This window comes from Mandrillus leucophaeus, unplaced genomic scaffold (assembly GCF_000951045.1).
Source record: "Mandrillus leucophaeus isolate KB7577 unplaced genomic scaffold, Mleu.le_1.0 Scaffold32, whole genome shotgun sequence".
NCBI lineage: Eukaryota > Metazoa > Chordata > Mammalia > Primates > Cercopithecidae > Mandrillus > Mandrillus leucophaeus.
In genome coordinates this window covers 1,386,444-1,403,459 of record NW_012103365.1, presented here as the reverse complement: position 1 = coordinate 1,403,459, position 17,016 = coordinate 1,386,444, and the positions used below count along the sequence as shown (strand labels likewise).

The 17,016-nt window shown below is 42.6% G+C and overlaps 1 protein-coding gene across 1 annotated transcript in view; it reads left to right on the top strand.

The window, feature by feature from the left end:
- The window catches only part of USP31 (ubiquitin specific peptidase 31), a 57,508-nt gene extending 40,839 nt beyond the window's left edge, over window positions 1-16,669 (top strand). Inside the window, exons 14-16 of the mRNA XM_011987959.1 lie at window positions 4,525-4,683; window positions 6,206-6,358; window positions 8,479-16,669. Coding sequence (XP_011843349.1) covers window positions 4,525-4,683; window positions 6,206-6,358; window positions 8,479-10,055 — 1,889 coding nt within the window. The 3' untranslated portion in view covers window positions 10,056-16,669. The remainder of the gene's footprint in view (window positions 1-4,524; window positions 4,684-6,205; window positions 6,359-8,478) is intronic.
- Window positions 16,670-17,016: the final 347 nt, after the last annotated feature.

Below are 17,016 nucleotides of genomic sequence, written 5' to 3'. Positions count from 1 at the left end.
GCCTTGGCCTCCTAACATGCTGGGATTACAGGCATGAGCCACCGTGCCCGGCCTATGAATACTTTTTTTTTTTGAGATGGAGTCTTGCTCTGTCGCCCATGCTGGAGTGCAGTGGCGCCATTTCGGCTCACTGCAAGCTCTGCCTCCCAGGTTCACGCAGTTCTCCTGCCTCAGCCTCCCGAGTAGCTGGGACTACAGGCACCTGCCACCACGCCCGGCTAATTTTTTGTATTTTTAGTAGAGACGGGGTTTCACCGTGTTAGCCAGTATGGTCTCGATCTCCTGACCTCGTGATCTGCCCGCCTCGGCCTCCCAAAGTGCTGGGATTACAGGCGTGAGCCACCGTGCCCGGCCTTAAATACTTTTTAATGACCACAGAATATTCTGTTGATAGACCTCTAATGTTATGTAACACTTACCCATTGCTGAACATCTATATTGTTTCTGGTTTTTAACTTTTCATGTAACACTGATGAATATCTTTATGCTCTTTCACTTTTTCTGAATTTTAGTTCTGTATTTCCTTGAGATTGAGTCTCAGAAATGGAATCATTGGGCTACGGGCCTGTATGAGCCTTTTGGGAGCCAGGCAGATTTCAGGGCTTTATTTGTTGATGTGAGGGTTGATGTGATTAATTTGATTTTCCATGTGAGTGGTTAGGATTTGGATTTCTGCATCCTTCACACTCAGTGTGTTATACATGCATACTTCTCAGGGACTTTCTTTATTAATTCAGTGGTTTCTGCAACAAGACCCCGAGTGCTAGTGCTGACCATTGATTTATAAAGATAGGGAGAGGTGGAGGAGGGGTGGGGTCTGCCCAGTCCTGGGTACTATTAAATCTCTGGGACTCTTTTCTCTAGTGTTTAGCCATGAACCTCCCTCCCCATCAGCCAAGGCAGAGGAGTCCGTGGCCTTGCTACCTTTCACACTCACTCTTTCAGTCTGCTCTGTTCTCTTCCAAGAGGGCAGGGGTTGGGAAGATTACTGGACACAATAATCTTTTATTTTTGAAACCCTTTTAGTTCAAGTTCTTTAAATAGGTATTTTTCTTTTTTTCAAACTCATTTTACTGCCAGAAGTTCTTTAAATATTTAAATGTTGCAGGCAGCAATTGTTGGTGAGAGGAATGATCCCAACTTTGAGTGCATCTCCTAATGGAATGGCTTGGATTGCCTCTGCCTGCTCTAGGAAGCACTTTCAAGGGGAGGAAGAAGCTAGAGAAGTTTAAAAGATGCTCTCACTTCATAGAAGACACAAGTTAATATGAATTAAGTGTTTTGATATATTTTGCCTTGTACTTTGGTTTAAGCCATATTTCAATGATGATAATAGTATATTTGGTATCTTACATATTTTAGATTTCTATTTTATGGGGGCCATGTGTACAAATACTGTGTCTCGTTGGATTTTTGCTTTTGTGGGATTACCAGTCATGTCTGTGTTCTTTGGTACTGAGTGATGGAATTCTATACTTGTGGACTCGTAGAATGGAAAGGGACGTGGAGGTCATTTAACTTCACAACTCACCGGGTGTTTTAACACCTTTGCCAGCATCCTGGATTGACATTCACCCAGCTCAGCTTTGGTAAAGAATGCATTTTCCATTTATAACACTGTTTCTCAAGAAAATACGGACTGACTTGTTACATAGTTTCTAGGAAGAAATTGTTGGGAAGAATAAGACAGCCTAGACTTTAGCATCATGTTGCTCTTTATATACTAGAACAGACCTTGGGAAGATGCCTGGAAACCCCCAACTACCTCAGAGGCAGTACAGTTTGGTGGAAGGAACTTGGGTTAAAAGCCAGACGCATCTTTCTAGCTCTGTGTCCTGAGGCAGGTAACTGTCCACTAACTTGGCTACCATGTTAGTGAGCCAGAAAGTGGTCGTGCTGACCTCAGGGGACCCGTTACCCAGGATGTGCTCAGATGTTTTCTGTATTCTTTCCCCTTTCTCATGCTGAGGCCATACCACCACTTTTCTAATATATGAGATGTTTAGAGTCTTAGTTTAGAGAACGTTTTAAATATTCTTAGTGTTGTTGAATTAAAGATACTCTGTTTTTCAGTTTTTTCTTTTTTTTTTTTAACATCAACTTTTAAGTTCAGGTGTACGTGTGCAGGATGTGCAGGTTGGTTACTTAGGTAAATGTGTGCCATGGTGGTTTGCTTCACAGATCATCCCATCACCTAGGTATTAAGCCCAGCATCCATTAAGCTATTCTTCCTGATGCTCTCCCACCCCCACCCCCATTTTTAAGTTTCCATTTGAAATGTTTATTTTATTTTTTGAGACAGGGTCTCACTTTGTCACCCAGGCTGGAGTGCAGTGGTGTGATCATGGCTCACTGCAGCCCCGACCTCCTGGGCTCAAGATCCTCCCACCTCAGCTTCCCAAGTAGCTGGGACTACAGGTGTGTGCCACCATGCCGGCCTAATTTTTTAATTTTTTTTTGTAGAGTCATGGCCTACTGTGTTGTCCAGGCTGGTCTTGAACTCCAGATCTCAAGCAGTCCTCTGCCTCAGCCTCCCAAAGTGTTGGGATTGTAGGCATGAGCCACCATGCCCAGCCTGGAATGTTTATTTTGATGTAATCTTTATTTTGCACTGGTTCTAGCTATAATTGATGGTATAATGATATAAACGATTGTATAAGTATTCTAGAACAGTGCCTCTCACACCATCTGTGATGAAGAACTTGGTCTTCTTCTACTTTAAAATTTCCAATCTTTTATGAGCTAGTGCATTTGTAAAAATACAATAAACTCATCACAGCAGTATCAGATTGCTACAAAAGTTTTTAAATGCTTTTCTCCTTTTTGGTGCTTCTCTCATGTGGGCTTGTGTCAGTCCCTGAGCCGTAATTCTAGTAGCACTGGCCTAGAAAATACTTCAGAAAATAGTTCTAGGAAGAAAAGCAAGTAGAATTATTTTGTAATTAATGAGTTTGCTGTGCTGCCTCAGTTTCCACACTGTTACTGAGCAGAGACCATCCTGAAGAGGAGCAGACTGAAAGGAGTGCAAGCCTGTTCTGTGTCCTCTTCCTGGTCATGTCCCTCACAGCTCTGCTCCTACTCACCACTCCAGAAGAGCAGCTGCTCCCCTGTTGGGTCATGTGTGCATCAAGCCTGACCAGACACCATTGGCCAAACAATTGCTGTTTTCTTAGAGCTCCATTTGCTGCTTACATTTTAATTTCTCTCCCTTCTGGTTCCGGCAAGTTCTCAGCTGCAAATAACTTCCCTCCCTCCATTCATAGATTCTTACTCATGCTCTCCTTTTGGGGGACTTGTTTGGTGTAGCCCTTTCTCACCTGAGTCCCTTTTATCTCTTAAGGCTCCATATTTGTGGAAATGGTTACGGCCCATTGAGGGAGTCACTCTTAGTACCTCTCAGGACCTTATCTGCCACATCCCTGGGGCCATCCTGAGTCTGTTCCAGCATTCAGCTAAATATTGTAGCACTCATTTCTTCTCACCCCAAATAAATGCATATTTTTAGAAAATGTGATCATAATGTACTTTTCTGGATCAAGCTTATATTGATATATAAGCTTGATCCAACCCTTTGATATATCCTTGCAGGATGAGTGGCTTTGTGAACTCTTTAAGTTTTTGTCTGTTCTTGCTGCTACTTGAATGTTCTTTATTTCCAGCTCAGGCTTAGAATTTGGACTGGAAAGAAGTCCTCCTGCATTCATGAGCTCGTGTGTTCTTAGTCTGCCAAGGAACTTCGATGGAGCATGGTTTGTGCTCCTCCTTGAGGGAAGCAGGGCAGGGTAGGGTTTTAAGTGCAAGCCAAGGACTTGATAAACCTGAAATGAGCTGGGCTCCTGCCTTTCACCAGCTGCACGACCTTGGGCAAGCAAGTTAATCTTTTTCAACCTCTGGAAATTGGGAGTAATAAGAGAACAAATCTTAGGATTAAATAAGATGCTTGGCACATAATAAGTGTTAAATATTATCTGCTGTCATATCATTATATTGTTATTTCTATTCATATTATTTTCTATTTGTAATAGACCTAAAATGTTGCAACACACTGAACTCAGGGTTTCTTCGCCCTAGCATCGTTAACATTTTGACCAGACAATTTTGTGTTGCGGGGGGCTGTCCTGTGCATTATGGAATGTTTAGCAGCATTCATGGCCTCTACCCACTAGATGCCAGTAGCACCTCTCCCTTGAGTTGTGACAATCAAATATGTCTCCATTCATTGCCAAATCCCACTCCCCCCACCACACACACAGGTCCCTGGTTCAGACTCATTGGTTTAGATAAGTGTGTGTTTTCTAAGATGAACTACAACTGCATCTACTTGGAATAGTTTGGAATTTCTCAAGACAGTTTGCTCGAGTGTGATATAGAATTTAGAATTTTTTTAACCTCTTTCTGTGTTGCTACATGCAGCCTTAAAACGTTCTTGAGTTAATTAGATGAGCAAAAGAGATGGTGTCTGTGGGTCGAATGAAGTGGCTGGTGCAGCCTCCCCTGGTGCTGATGGCGGGCTCTCTTTGGCAGCATACTGTAAGAACTCTGTGGACGGCCTCTGGTACTGCTTCGACGACAGTGATGTGCAGCAGCTATCAGAAGATGAGGTCTGCACGCAGACAGCATACATCCTCTTCTACCAGAGGCGGACAGCCATCCCGTCATGGTCAGCCAACAGCTCAGTGGCAGGTGAGGTCCACTCTTGTTCTTGGGCAATTTTTTTCAGAGCAAAAGATTGTAATGAATGGTCTAGGGGACCTCTCTGGAGGGTCTCATGACTCTGTTAGTTTGATCAGATGAATCCTTACATTTCCATTTAATCTGGAAACTAAAATGATTGCAGTCAAGGAAGTTGGGGAGGAATGTAACAGCAGCTGTGGCCCAGCGGAGTTCACCAGGGGCAGTGGGTTGGACCTGGTGCAAAGAAAGTTCATGATGTGTACTTTTGGATAAATGCATGGATGAGCTGAAAAGCAGCGTGGCATACTACCCTCTCTGTTCTGGGGTTATCTGGAGCCTGTCCCATCGGGACCACATAGCAGTCATCTGTAATACAGGTGTAATAATAATGCCTACCTCATGGTAGCATCCAGTTAGGCAAATGTGTGTTAAAACATTTTGTAAAGGGTAAAGGACCATTACAAATAGTCCACTTTTCCAGTGAGAAGATTGGCCTATTCTGTTAGGAGAAGGATTGATGGCTGTGATAACATTAGATAGTTTGGGTTTAGCTGGATGACATCCAGCCTGTTGTGTTTAATAAACACAGGGACCAGTACCCACACACAATATGAATGTAGCCACACATAATCCAAGCAAGTGGGACACACGTTCCTGAATGCAGAGTTTGACTTCAAGAGAGCGTGACAGAGGATTGGAATGTGGTAATGTGCAGTCAGGTTAGGGGCTATGAATCCTTGCTTCTCTTGAAGGTTGCAGGGGGTGAGTTCAAAGCATCGAAAACAAGGCATCTCCCAAGCAGAGTGACCCACTGCTGGGGGCCAAGCCCACCCAGTGTACAGCCACTCACTCACTTAACAGAGCGGTAACTCCAGTGCTCTTTCACCAGTCTCAGATGTGCTCAGAAATGACACCTTCTTGAGGTCTACTTGAGACAGTCATGCTGCTTCATGTACTCCATTTCAAGAGCAATTTCTCTTGCCCTAATAAATATTTAAGGGCATCCCTGGAACAGACAGCGCAGATTGACATATAGCTATGTGTGTGTATATTATTAATATTATGAAATGGTTACAAATTTCCATAAAACAATGAGGCTGAGAGAAAAAGAGTACACTGCCGCTTACTCTCTTTTCTTTGTGTAAAAAATATTACTGCAATTGCTTAGAACAGTGCCTGGCATGTGGATGCTTAATAAATATTTGTAGAGTGAATGTATGAATGCTTGTCTCTTCCATTCTCTTGCCAATTCTTAAGACTCAGACTTACATTATAAAGTATTCATCCCTATCCTTGCGTTTTATTACTACAAATTTCATGTGTCCGGAAGTCTGCCTTCCATCTTTTCTTCTTAACTGGGGATATTCAGGCAGGCACGACATGACACAGGGTCTGGGAATTGATGCTGACTTCGGGGTGAGGACATCAGCACCCACCCAGCTCAGCTCGTAGCACCTTCATGAGGGTGTGTGTGGCTCAGGCTGGCCGAGGGACCCCAACCTGACCTCCATGCCTGTTTTCTTCTCTGCAGGCTCCACGAGTTCTTCCCTGTGCGAACACTGGGTGAGCCGGCTCCCGGGCAGCAAGCCAGCCAGCGTGACCTCTGCAGCTTCCTCCAGACGTACCTCCTTGGCCTCGCTCTCTGAGTCCGTGGAGATGACTGGAGAAAGGAGTGAAGATGATGGTGGGTGTGGGTTTTGGTGACAGATTTCCAGAATGGTAACTCATAGACACAGCAGAGTCCCTCGTGTTTTTCCTAGGAGCTAAGTCCCAAGGAGGTGGTAGGAGAACACAAAGGAAGCTACAGGGAGTGGAGCTGTGTAGCTGTGGGTTATGATCCTAAGAAGCATTTTGTATTAACAGAGTCATTTGCTTTTCCTGTGTCCCAGTACTTTCTCCTTCCACTTCATTATTTTCCACTTTCAAGATCTCTTGTGGAGGCTGGAGCTTTATATACCAATGTATACTCTTTTTTTTTTTCAAAGTGTTTTAAAAAGCAGAATAGCGGGAAGAGGCTCAGACACGTTTTGCTTTGCCCAGGCCACCTGGTGGGGAGTCGGCTCCAGGCTTGGCACGGAGGCCCCTTGCTGTCTTGGCCCCAGGAGTGCCTCACCTTTCCACCATGCTGCTCCCCGGGGAGGAAGCTGTGGAATGTTCTTTTTAGTACAGAAGCATCTAAAACAAAAGCTGTTGTTGCCTTTGCATAGAGATAGTAAAAAGTCTGATAAAAATTGAACTTTTTTTTTTTTCTTTTTAAACTTTCACTTTCTGCTTGAGTAATGGCAGGGTAGACCTTAATTCCGACAGGGACCCAGGTGGTGTGGGAAGGACTGGGCAGCCACAGTACCGGGAACTGGAAGGAGGAGTGAGTGCAGCTTCTATAATGAGCATGGTGACTCAATCTGCCAACAAGTCTCAGTCTGCAGCCAGCATTTCGATCACTGTAATCTGCTTCTAGTGGTGATGGATAATTCTGAGAAAATGAAATTGAGTTAAAATTGCAGGAGTCTGGAGGAAGAATGCCAGGCGAAGAGAGCTGCACCATAGCTCTAGCTCTGGCTTGTTGCCTCTTCCTCTTTATTTGTAAAATAAAAATACTGGACTGCAATTCCTAAACTCCTTCCGGCTCCTCACATATCATGGAAAACGGACTAGTGAACCTTTGCTTGTTTAGGCAGAGGTTATTTTCATTATTGCCTTTAAACTTAGAATTCACTGTCATTTTAACAATAAGCCTCAATAAGGTTTGCCTCGATCTATTTTTAAGCAGTGCAGTTGGTGAAATCAATATCCTTTTAAGCATCATCATTGTGTAATGGTGCTGGGTGGTGTCCACAGAATAGAGCCTATTTCTTAGGCTCTATAAAGACAGAATTTTGTAAATATCACAACTGTAATATCATTGTATATAAAATTTAATTTAGAATATTTTCTTAGGAAGTTTTGAGCCACACCAAATAGGAATATGTGGTTCTGATTATGAATATTTTTTTGGAAGTTTTAAGTCACTGGAAATAGGAGTATATCATATCCAAGTCTTTTTAGTTCTTTCCGTTGATACACATCTGTAGTCAGCAGTTACAGGCCAGCTTACATGTGGAATTGAGTGGTGCCGGCGGTGGGTTGGGGGGTCAAGGGGTTCTGGGTTCTGGTATTAGCACTTCCTTTAATGAGTTGTGTAATCTTGGTCAAGGACTTCATTTCTGTGAGCCCCAGGTCACCTTCAGGAAGGTAATGAAGTTGGGTCAGTAGCTCACAGCATGTATGGAGTGCCAGGTGCTCTGTTGGGCACAGGACTTCTAAGATTGTATTTAATTCTCACAGTTGCCCTGTGAGTTAGACCAGAGGTCAGCAAACTCTAGCCCCACAGGCCAAATACAGCCTACTGCCTTTCTTTGTAAAGATTTTTGGAACACAGTCTGACACATTTGCTTTTGTGTCACCTGTCGCTGCTTTCATGTGGCAGTGGCGGAGTTGAATGTTTGGCCTGTAAAGCCTAACATCTGCTGTCTAGGCCTTCACAGGAAAAGGTATAGCAAGCCCTGATGTAGGGCAAGGAGGCGAATAGAAGTTTGCTGTGTTAGAATGATCCTGAGTTAGAATGTCCCTATTTTATACATAAGGAAACTGGGCTCAGAGAAGTCAAAGCCACACTGGGACTCCCTGATCCCAGATGGGCTGGCTCTGAAGGTCATGCTCCTTTCATCCCATGAGGCTTACCTTCATTTCACCTTCAGTGTCTTACAGTGTTGCTAGAACATCTTCATTGGCTTAGCTTAACAGTATTCTCTTTGCTGTGTTCAGGAGGCTTTTCAACTCGACCATTTGTGAGAAGTGTCCAGCGTCAGAGTTTGTCATCTAGATCTTCTGTCACCAGCCCCTTGGCCGTCAATGAAAATTGCATGAGACCTTCATGGTCCCTGTCTGCTAAGCTGCAGATGCGCTCCAATTCTCCATCCCGATTTTCAGGGGACTCGCCAATTCACAGCTCTGCCTCCACCTTGGAGAAGATTGGGGAGGCAGCAGATGACAAGGTCTCCATCTCTTGCTTTGGTAGCTTGCGGAACCTTTCTAACAGTTACCAGGAACCAAGCGACAGTCATAGTCGCCGTGAGCACAAGGCTGTGGGCCGGGCCCCTCTGGCTGTCATGGAAGGTGTGTTCAAAGACGAATCAGACACCCGCAGATTGAACTCCAGTGTCATAGATACACAGAGCAAACATTCAGCACAAGGGGACTGCCTGCCCCCAGTCTCTGATCCATTTGATAATAATAATCAGATTGCCTATGTGGATCAGAGCGACTCTGTAGACAGCTCTCCAGTCAAAGAGGTGAAACCCCCCAGCCACCCAGGCTCACTCACGAAGAAACCAGAGAGCACAACCAAGAAATCCCCCAGTTCCAAAGGCACTTCTGAGCCAGAGAAAAGCTTGCGGAAGGGGAGACCGGCCTTGGCAAGCCAGGAGTCATCCCTTTCAAGTACATCCCCTTCTTCTCCTCTTCCTGTAAAAGTCTCTCTAAAACCCTCCCGCTCCCGCAGCAAAGCAGATTCTTCTTCCAGGGGCAGTGGACGGCATTCATCCCCTGCCCCTGCCCCTGCCCAACCCAGAAAGGAGTCATCCCCGAAATCTCAGGACTCCGTGTCGTCTCCTTCGCCACAGAAGCAGAAGTCAGCCTCGGCCCTCACCTACACTGCTTCCTCCACGTCTGCCAAAAAGGCCTCGGGCCCTGCCACAAGGAGCCCCTTCCCACCTGGGAAGAGCAGGACTTCAGACCGGAGCTTGAGTAGAGAGGGCTCCAGACAAAGCTTGGGTTCCGACAGAGCCAGCGCCACCTCTGCCTCCAAACCCAACTCCCCTCGGGTGAGCCAGACCCGAGCAGGGGAGGGCAGGGGGGCCGGGAAGCACGTGCGGAGCTCCTCCATGGCCAGCCTGCGCTCCCCCAGTGCAAGCATCAAGTCTGGTTTGAAGAGGGACAGCAAGTCTGAGGACAAGGGGCTGTCCTTCTTCAAGTCAGCCTTGAGACAGAAGGAAACACGGCGCTCGACAGATCTTGGCAAGACAGCCTTGCTCTCTAAAAAGGCTGGTGGGAGCTCTGTTAAGTCCGTCTGTAAGAACACCGGGGACGACAAGGGGGAGAAAGGCCACCAGCCTCCAGCTTCCCAGCAGCCAAATGCAAATGCAACGGGAAAAGAGCAGCTTGTCTCCAAGGACCCTGCTTCTGCCAAACATTCCCTGCTGTCCGCTCGCAAATCCAAGTCTTCCCAACTGGACTCTGGAGTTCCCTCGTCTCCTGGTAGCAGGCAGTCTGCAGAGAAATCCTCAAAAAAGTTATCTTCTAGCATGCAAACCTCTGCACGGCCTTCTCAAAAACCTCAGTGATATTTCTGCAATCAAAGTGTTTTATCTGTAAAGATGTTTATTTATTTAGAACCTCTCCCCTCCCACCAAAGCCCCGTGTGCTTTTGTTTTGTATTTTTTTGAGTCACATGCCCGACTCTATGTGTGTGTGTGAGTGTATGTGTGTGTGTGTGTGTGTGTGTGTGTGTGTGTAATTCAATTGCGAATTGTTCAAAGCGTCGCCTTATTCTGCCATTGAACCAAATAACAGCCATAGGCAAAACATTGACACCAAGCTAACTGGAATAATTGTAGATGATACCCAGGACGGTCCCTTTAGCAATTGTACATATTTCTTTCTAGAGAACTCTAATGACTTTCTTTGGATATGAGGGTTTTGAAACCTGGGAACCAGTAAAGCTACCATTAGTGCGTGGAAGGAGGAAGGAGCTGACTTGTGTTTCTTCTGAGCAGGACTTGTCCTTGCTGTGGATTGTGGGTGGCACCAGGAGCTCTAAAAACTGTGACTCTAACAACGAAACAAATCGAGGGAAAAACTGTTGCTTTCTGCACTTTCGCCCCATCTACCAGTCTTTGTAAAGGGCAATATTTTAACACTAATGTTTCTCAGGTATATACTCAGCTAGTCTAGGATGGATGCACACCAGTAAATGGATTAAAGAGGAAGGTGCCATGTGGGTGACTGTGTCATTTCTCCTACTGCCACAGATAGATGTTTTCGAGGTAGAAATGAAGCCTTTCACCACCTTCATATCTGCAGTGATGTGTGCACCAAAACCTGTCTTGGGATAGGTCCTACGAGGTGGCAGATAACATAACCAGAAAGCTAGTCACTTGTTTCATTTTTTTTTCTTCTAAAATTACTAGCTAAGGCCGTTGGAATTTTGCACTGTAGTAGAGCAGTTAACACCTTTGACAGATTCCTGGAAAAAACTTCTGGATTCTAAACTGGGTGAAAGACTGGACATCATGTTCCTTGTCAGGTGTTGCTTTTTTCCGTTAGAGGGGGGAAGCTCCACGATGCCCTGTGTCTGCGGGCTCATGTTCCCCCATCTTGTAGCTTGGAGAGGAAAGAAGTTGCCTTCTGCCAAAAGCCAATGGTGGTTTGTTGAAGCGATGTGTGATCAAGTATTACATATGCACTTCGGATCCTGTCTGTCAGTCTCTGTTAGGGCTGCTTTTCAGTAACTCATTTATTATTTCTTCTTTGTTCTTAAGATTTCATCTCATGCCCAGAACTCACAAGCAGGCTTTGGAGTGTGTTCCATCTGGCCGTGTCAGTGCAAATTGCATTTCTTACTAAGAAAAAGGAGAACCTCACAAAAAGCTCACAGAAAAGCAAAATATGTAGTTTTGCGAGCTTTTTCGAGGTCTTCTGGCGATACTTTCCTGCTTAATTTTTAGCTTTTCTTTTTTTTTTTTAAATGTCAAGAGTGTGAGGGTCTTGATTCTCTCTGCATAGCATTTGTCACTTTGCCGCTAAATACAGCATGCTAACTTTATGTGCTTTTAAGTATTAGCGTTTTTCGTCAGACTCTTCAAGTTATTCTTGAACCCTTGGTGCACAGATCCATGTATAACCTCCCTTTTCAGTATTTCTGTGTGTGAAGTAACTACAAGACATATGCATGCATAGCTATGAATTCTGCACTGCCTCCCCCCCCCACCCAGGAATATCTCTTGGGTTTGAAAAGTTTTTAGTAGGTTACTTAACTTTATTTTGCTGCTAATTTGAGCATTAGCTGGTAACTTGCAAGTCTGGAGGCCACTTATGTTGAGGGTAGCTGGAATTTTAGACCCTTGGCAGTATTTAAGATTTAGATATTCAGCCTTGTGAAAGTTACCACAGTGCTCCACATGATTCATTGACCGTGAGCCTGTTGTCCATTGCACACAGCCCTGTACTCGCCTCTTCACTCGCTGTCCTCGTTTTACTGTTCAGATTTTGGTGGGTTCTCAAAGCAGCACCACTCTCTTCTGCTCAGTACAACTGCGGCAACTGGCTGCCTTCGATGCTATCATTGCTTTCAGCCCAGCACATCACAGCTCCATCAGTGTTTAGCCACCACTCTCGTTTTTCTGTATCGCTTTTATCGCCTGAAAAAGATGCACCAAATATGAGATCATCCATATCAGGAATTGAATGTCTAACTCAAATCTCTTATATTTGTTTAATAGGTAGATTTCATTTGAAGTCTCCTATCTGAATCTCTGAAACAATTACAGTTTGATTAGACAAAGGTTTTTAATAACACTTCTTTTTTGCTGTAGTCAATTAAACATTAATAGAAACTAGTTTAATGTTCACAGTGGGAAATATTTTTATTTATTCTTGAGTTACCTAGGAATGGATTTTCCACAATGTCTAGTGACTTAAAAAAAGGAAAAAAGTTTCTACAAATCCCTTTGGTTTTCCATGGGATCTAGAATAAAATTTCAGTGTCTATAAACTATATGTCTGTGGAGTTTAGTCCTTGTTTCAGGTTTAATAGAAAAAATCAGGAAGTATCATGGCAATGTCTAGACATCTTGAAGCTATTTTATTTCCGTGGTTGATGAACAGTGAAAATTTCATTATCTCCAACTGCTAGGTACAACTTTAGGCCACAGGAAAGGTTATTTGACCCAAAAGTTTGGAGGTGCTCCTTGAGGTGAGAAGTATCTTGTGGGAAAATAGTTACTTGATTCAATTTAGATCATTGGTAGGGTTGGAGACTTGGTGGTTTTTTTGTTTTTGTTTTTAAAATTTTCCCAGTGGTATTTAGCACAATGAACATGTATTTGCTTTGGGGTTAAGAATTATCTGCTAAGGATGATAGGCCTGAGTTTCTGGTTGACAACTAGATGGGCCTGATTAGAGCGGTCATTTCCTAGTAGGCACAAAGTAATCACCAGCAGTAACGTTGTATCTGTAATGTTTGTTTGCTTTTTTAAAAAAGTTTTATTCTTGATTTCTTGTAAACATCCATTGCACTGAGGCCATATCATTCCTTAAGACAGCCCTACACCTTGTCTTGGTAATCCCTTAGATAATGTGGAAACTCAAACCATTAGGCTCCAGTCGTCTTAGACCATTTCCCATCCATTTTGTATTTTCTCATCCTGAAAGCAGCTGAACTGAAAGTAAGTAATAATATGCTGGACCAGTGGAAACGGATGTGGGAGTATTTGTGGTGTGTTAAAATATTGTAATTATCTTTGAGGCTGCCTGACACCCTTTTGCAATCTTGTTTTCATCATTCATTCTGCAAACATTTATGGAGGGCCTGCTTTGAGCACAGAGGCAAAACTGAAAGCTTCAGGGATTTGCTGTAGCTGAGGAGCCCTGGGAGCACAGCCCATCAAGCAGGGGATGTGATGGTGTCCTAAATGGAGTGACAGTTCTCCTGGAAAAAGAGATCACGTGGATTCCGGTCAAATCGGCTAAGGCTTGTGGTTCTCTTGAGCAAGTCTGTTCCGTCTGGAAACCAAAAGTGCCCTTCATCTTTGGAGACATTTTACTCTTCCATCCACTTTTTCACACTGAGCTGTCTCTACTATTTAGGGGTTGAAAATCCATTACACAGTCACTTTACGTTAACATTGGGTCATCTATGTTTGTATGAGGTGGATATGGGATTTGAGGGTAACATTGTCATTCCTCTAAAATAACTATCATGAGAAAAATAGCAACAGTATGTAAAGGGACCAAGAGTGGCAGCCTTTAGGGAAAATGGAGTAGAGAAGAGCTGCGAACAAAGTTCATTTATTTGAAATAAACTTGCTTTATTTCACATAGAGGAGCATCAGACGTTACATTTCATTCGGACAAATTGCTGAACAGCTGAAGTGATTGTTTCCTATGTAGGTTATTATAATTATTGGATACAAAGTAACTAGTGTTTCTGGGTTGGATTTTTGAAATAGTATGCAAATCATAAGCACAGTTTCAATAAAACACGTATTCTGGAGGTGCGTGGAACTTTGTATTATTTGTAGTTGAGAAAGGCAAACTTTGCTGACAAACCAGTGCCTATCATAAACACAAAAAGTAGTTACTGTGCAGGCTGTCTTTAACTTTCATTTCATAAAAGGTACATTATTGTTAAACTCTACTACATGTTTTGGGGAGAAATCCAGTGCTTTTATTTAAATGAACACTGTCTCACACTGCCTTTTGATCAACTTTCAAAGTATTTTGCAGGCGCATTTTGAGTGTGACCATTTTTTTCCACAAGTAATAAAAACAATTGTGCATGGCCTCCATATAACTCAGAAAGCATGCTGTTACTACCTATGCAAGCAACCAATAAAACAGAGACACGAAATGTTAAGTCTTAAAAAAAAAAAGACAACACTTAGATTATGGAGCTCTATTTTTAAATTTGTGATCTTCAAAATATGGGTTACTCGTCATTGTGTGGAAGAGCATGAATGTGACTTCTTGTTTTGCTCTGCATATATTTCCCTTTACTGTTTTTCTGATCATTGGTGAGATTGTAAAGTGTTTTGCAACCAGAAGTGGAATTGGATATGTTGAACACACATCGTTGGTGTACATACTGTATTTAGCCTGAAGACTTTCTTAAAGTATTTTGTTCTAAAAATAACCTGCCATTTTCTATAGATTTTAATTTTTTATATCTTCAAGGATTCTATTGTGGTCACAAGGAAAGAATGTGGCTTCTAATAGTGTTAAGAATTTAAAGATGCTTTTGTAGAGACTTAGAGCTATTTTGAAAAGCTTTGGGGCTTCCCAGCCACTGATCACAATTAGACTAAGCCCATGGAATTTCTGGTAGTGTTGTGCAGTGGATTCAGTTCTAGATCCATCTTACATTTGTTTAAATCTGGTGTTTCTCAATTTTGGGGAGAAGGGGTGCACAGCAGACTTAAGAGGCTTTTTTGAATCTCACACATGTATTCTCCTCAAGATTGTTTTAAGCCTCTTCTGAATGACTTGTCTGAGATAGTGAAGACCCACATTGACTAGAATCAGCTGGGGAACTATTAAAAATACAGTGCCTGGGTCCCAGTCCCTAGCTTTTGATCTAATTCATGTAGGGGTGGGCTCCAGGAATTAGCATGTATTTTAAAAGCTTCTGGGTTTTTCTAATTTGCAGTCAGATTGAGAACCACTATGATATGTTATCCCTTTCCTGAGAATTACGGCAAGAATCACTGCCATTTGAATTACTCAGGAGTGATTCCGATTCCTCAGTTGCATAGGAGAGGCAAAAAAATAAGAATAAAAAGAATTGAGAGATACTGATACCAAACTCCCATTTGAAATAGGGCCTTTCTGATTCAAGGCCCAGTTTGGGAGCTTAGAGCATGTTGTGAATGGCCTAGCACTCGCCAGTCTGCTGGGAATTGGTGGTCTTAGTTGCCGGAGCAGGCTGAGTGTCTCCCAGGGCCTTTTCCCCATGGAAGAATAGGGAAGTCACTCCGAGCTAGAAATTGTCGAAGAAGAAAATAAGAAACAACTTTCCTAGCCTTGGAAAACCTGTCCCTGCTTTTGATGGAATGATTGCCTTTTTGTAGGAATTACAGTAGCAAACCCCAGGCTGCCGCCGAATTTCCTACTTTTGCTCGTTCTCTAGGATAGTTCTTATCCAGAATGTAGTTTCAGGAATTCTTTTTTCAGTTTGAAAATGAATGTGAAACATTTTATTTGGAGTCTTATTTTTTTTTAAACCCTTGTTGCTATTTCTTCATTTATTTTTATTTTTATTTTTATTTTTTTACCATCAATAATACACATCCCAGAATTTGGCACTCTGTGTTAACTGTGGAGGCAAATAAAATTTAGTTTTAATCTGTGGTGAGCTGAATGCACTACAACACCTTCAAAGTAATCTCAGATGGTTTTATTCTGTCGACCCTCATGCTGCCTACAAAACACCACCACAGTTTACCTGGTGGTTTCAACATTTTAAGGAATAAAGATACAAGTAAACATGCAAGTTGGAAACGTTTCTTTAGAAAGGCCACCCAGAATAGTGATATCTGTTGCAATCGTTCAAATGCAATATGAAATTTCCTAGGTGCTATTATAAACGGTGTGGTGTCATACCAAATGCAAAAGCAGTTACAGTATTTCCGAAGCTGAAGTTCTCTTTGTAGGCCTTTCAAATACGTGTTTGTGTTCCATAGAGGTTTGCTCACCAACTGTGCCTCTCACCACTGGTTAAAATTGAATTCAAGCCCCATTGACACAAATCGTTTCTTGATTGAACTCTTCAGTTTTTACACTGGAATTTCTATAGTTGTCTTAAAAGCTGCATGTCATATCACTGTACACAAAGTGCTTTGGTATTATTCATGCACCGTGGATAGTGATTTCTGTGTTGTTTTTTGTTGTACAGTAACACGGAAGGCAGGATGTCTTTCCTAGAGGCTGGAAGAAAAGTGTATCGTACATTTTAAATTTATTTTAGAACAAGTGCATGAGATGTGTCACTGATTTCTGTTATTTATTTGTATGTTTTATTATTCAAAGTGTGTGCACTTTTAAGAAGCAGAATTTATATTTTTATGTTTGAAACATTTTATTTCTGAAACAGCGGTTGATTATATAGTATACAGTTGGAATTAAGAGAAAAGTGGAAAATGTAACAAAATATAATAAATTTATTACATGATGTCCTCTTCAAGCCACATTCCTCCTTTCTCCCCCATGCCAACTGGTATCTTTTTGATGTTGACTAAAAATAATAATTGTACTGCATCAGTCTTTACAAATGCCTCAAAATTTGCAGTGTTTAAGACAAGTTACAGAAAGATGTATACGTATGTTTTCTATGTAAAAGTTTAAAACAAAAAATCACATCCATGCTTGTATAATTTTCACAATCAAGGATGGTTATTCCCATTTCCTCCATGACGGATCAGAGACAGTTTGTCCTGGGCCATGGAACTGGACAAAAACTCTCCAGTTCAATCCAGCAGATTTTCAGCATTTCGCATTATTTTTCCCTCTTTTACCAAACTTATATGATGG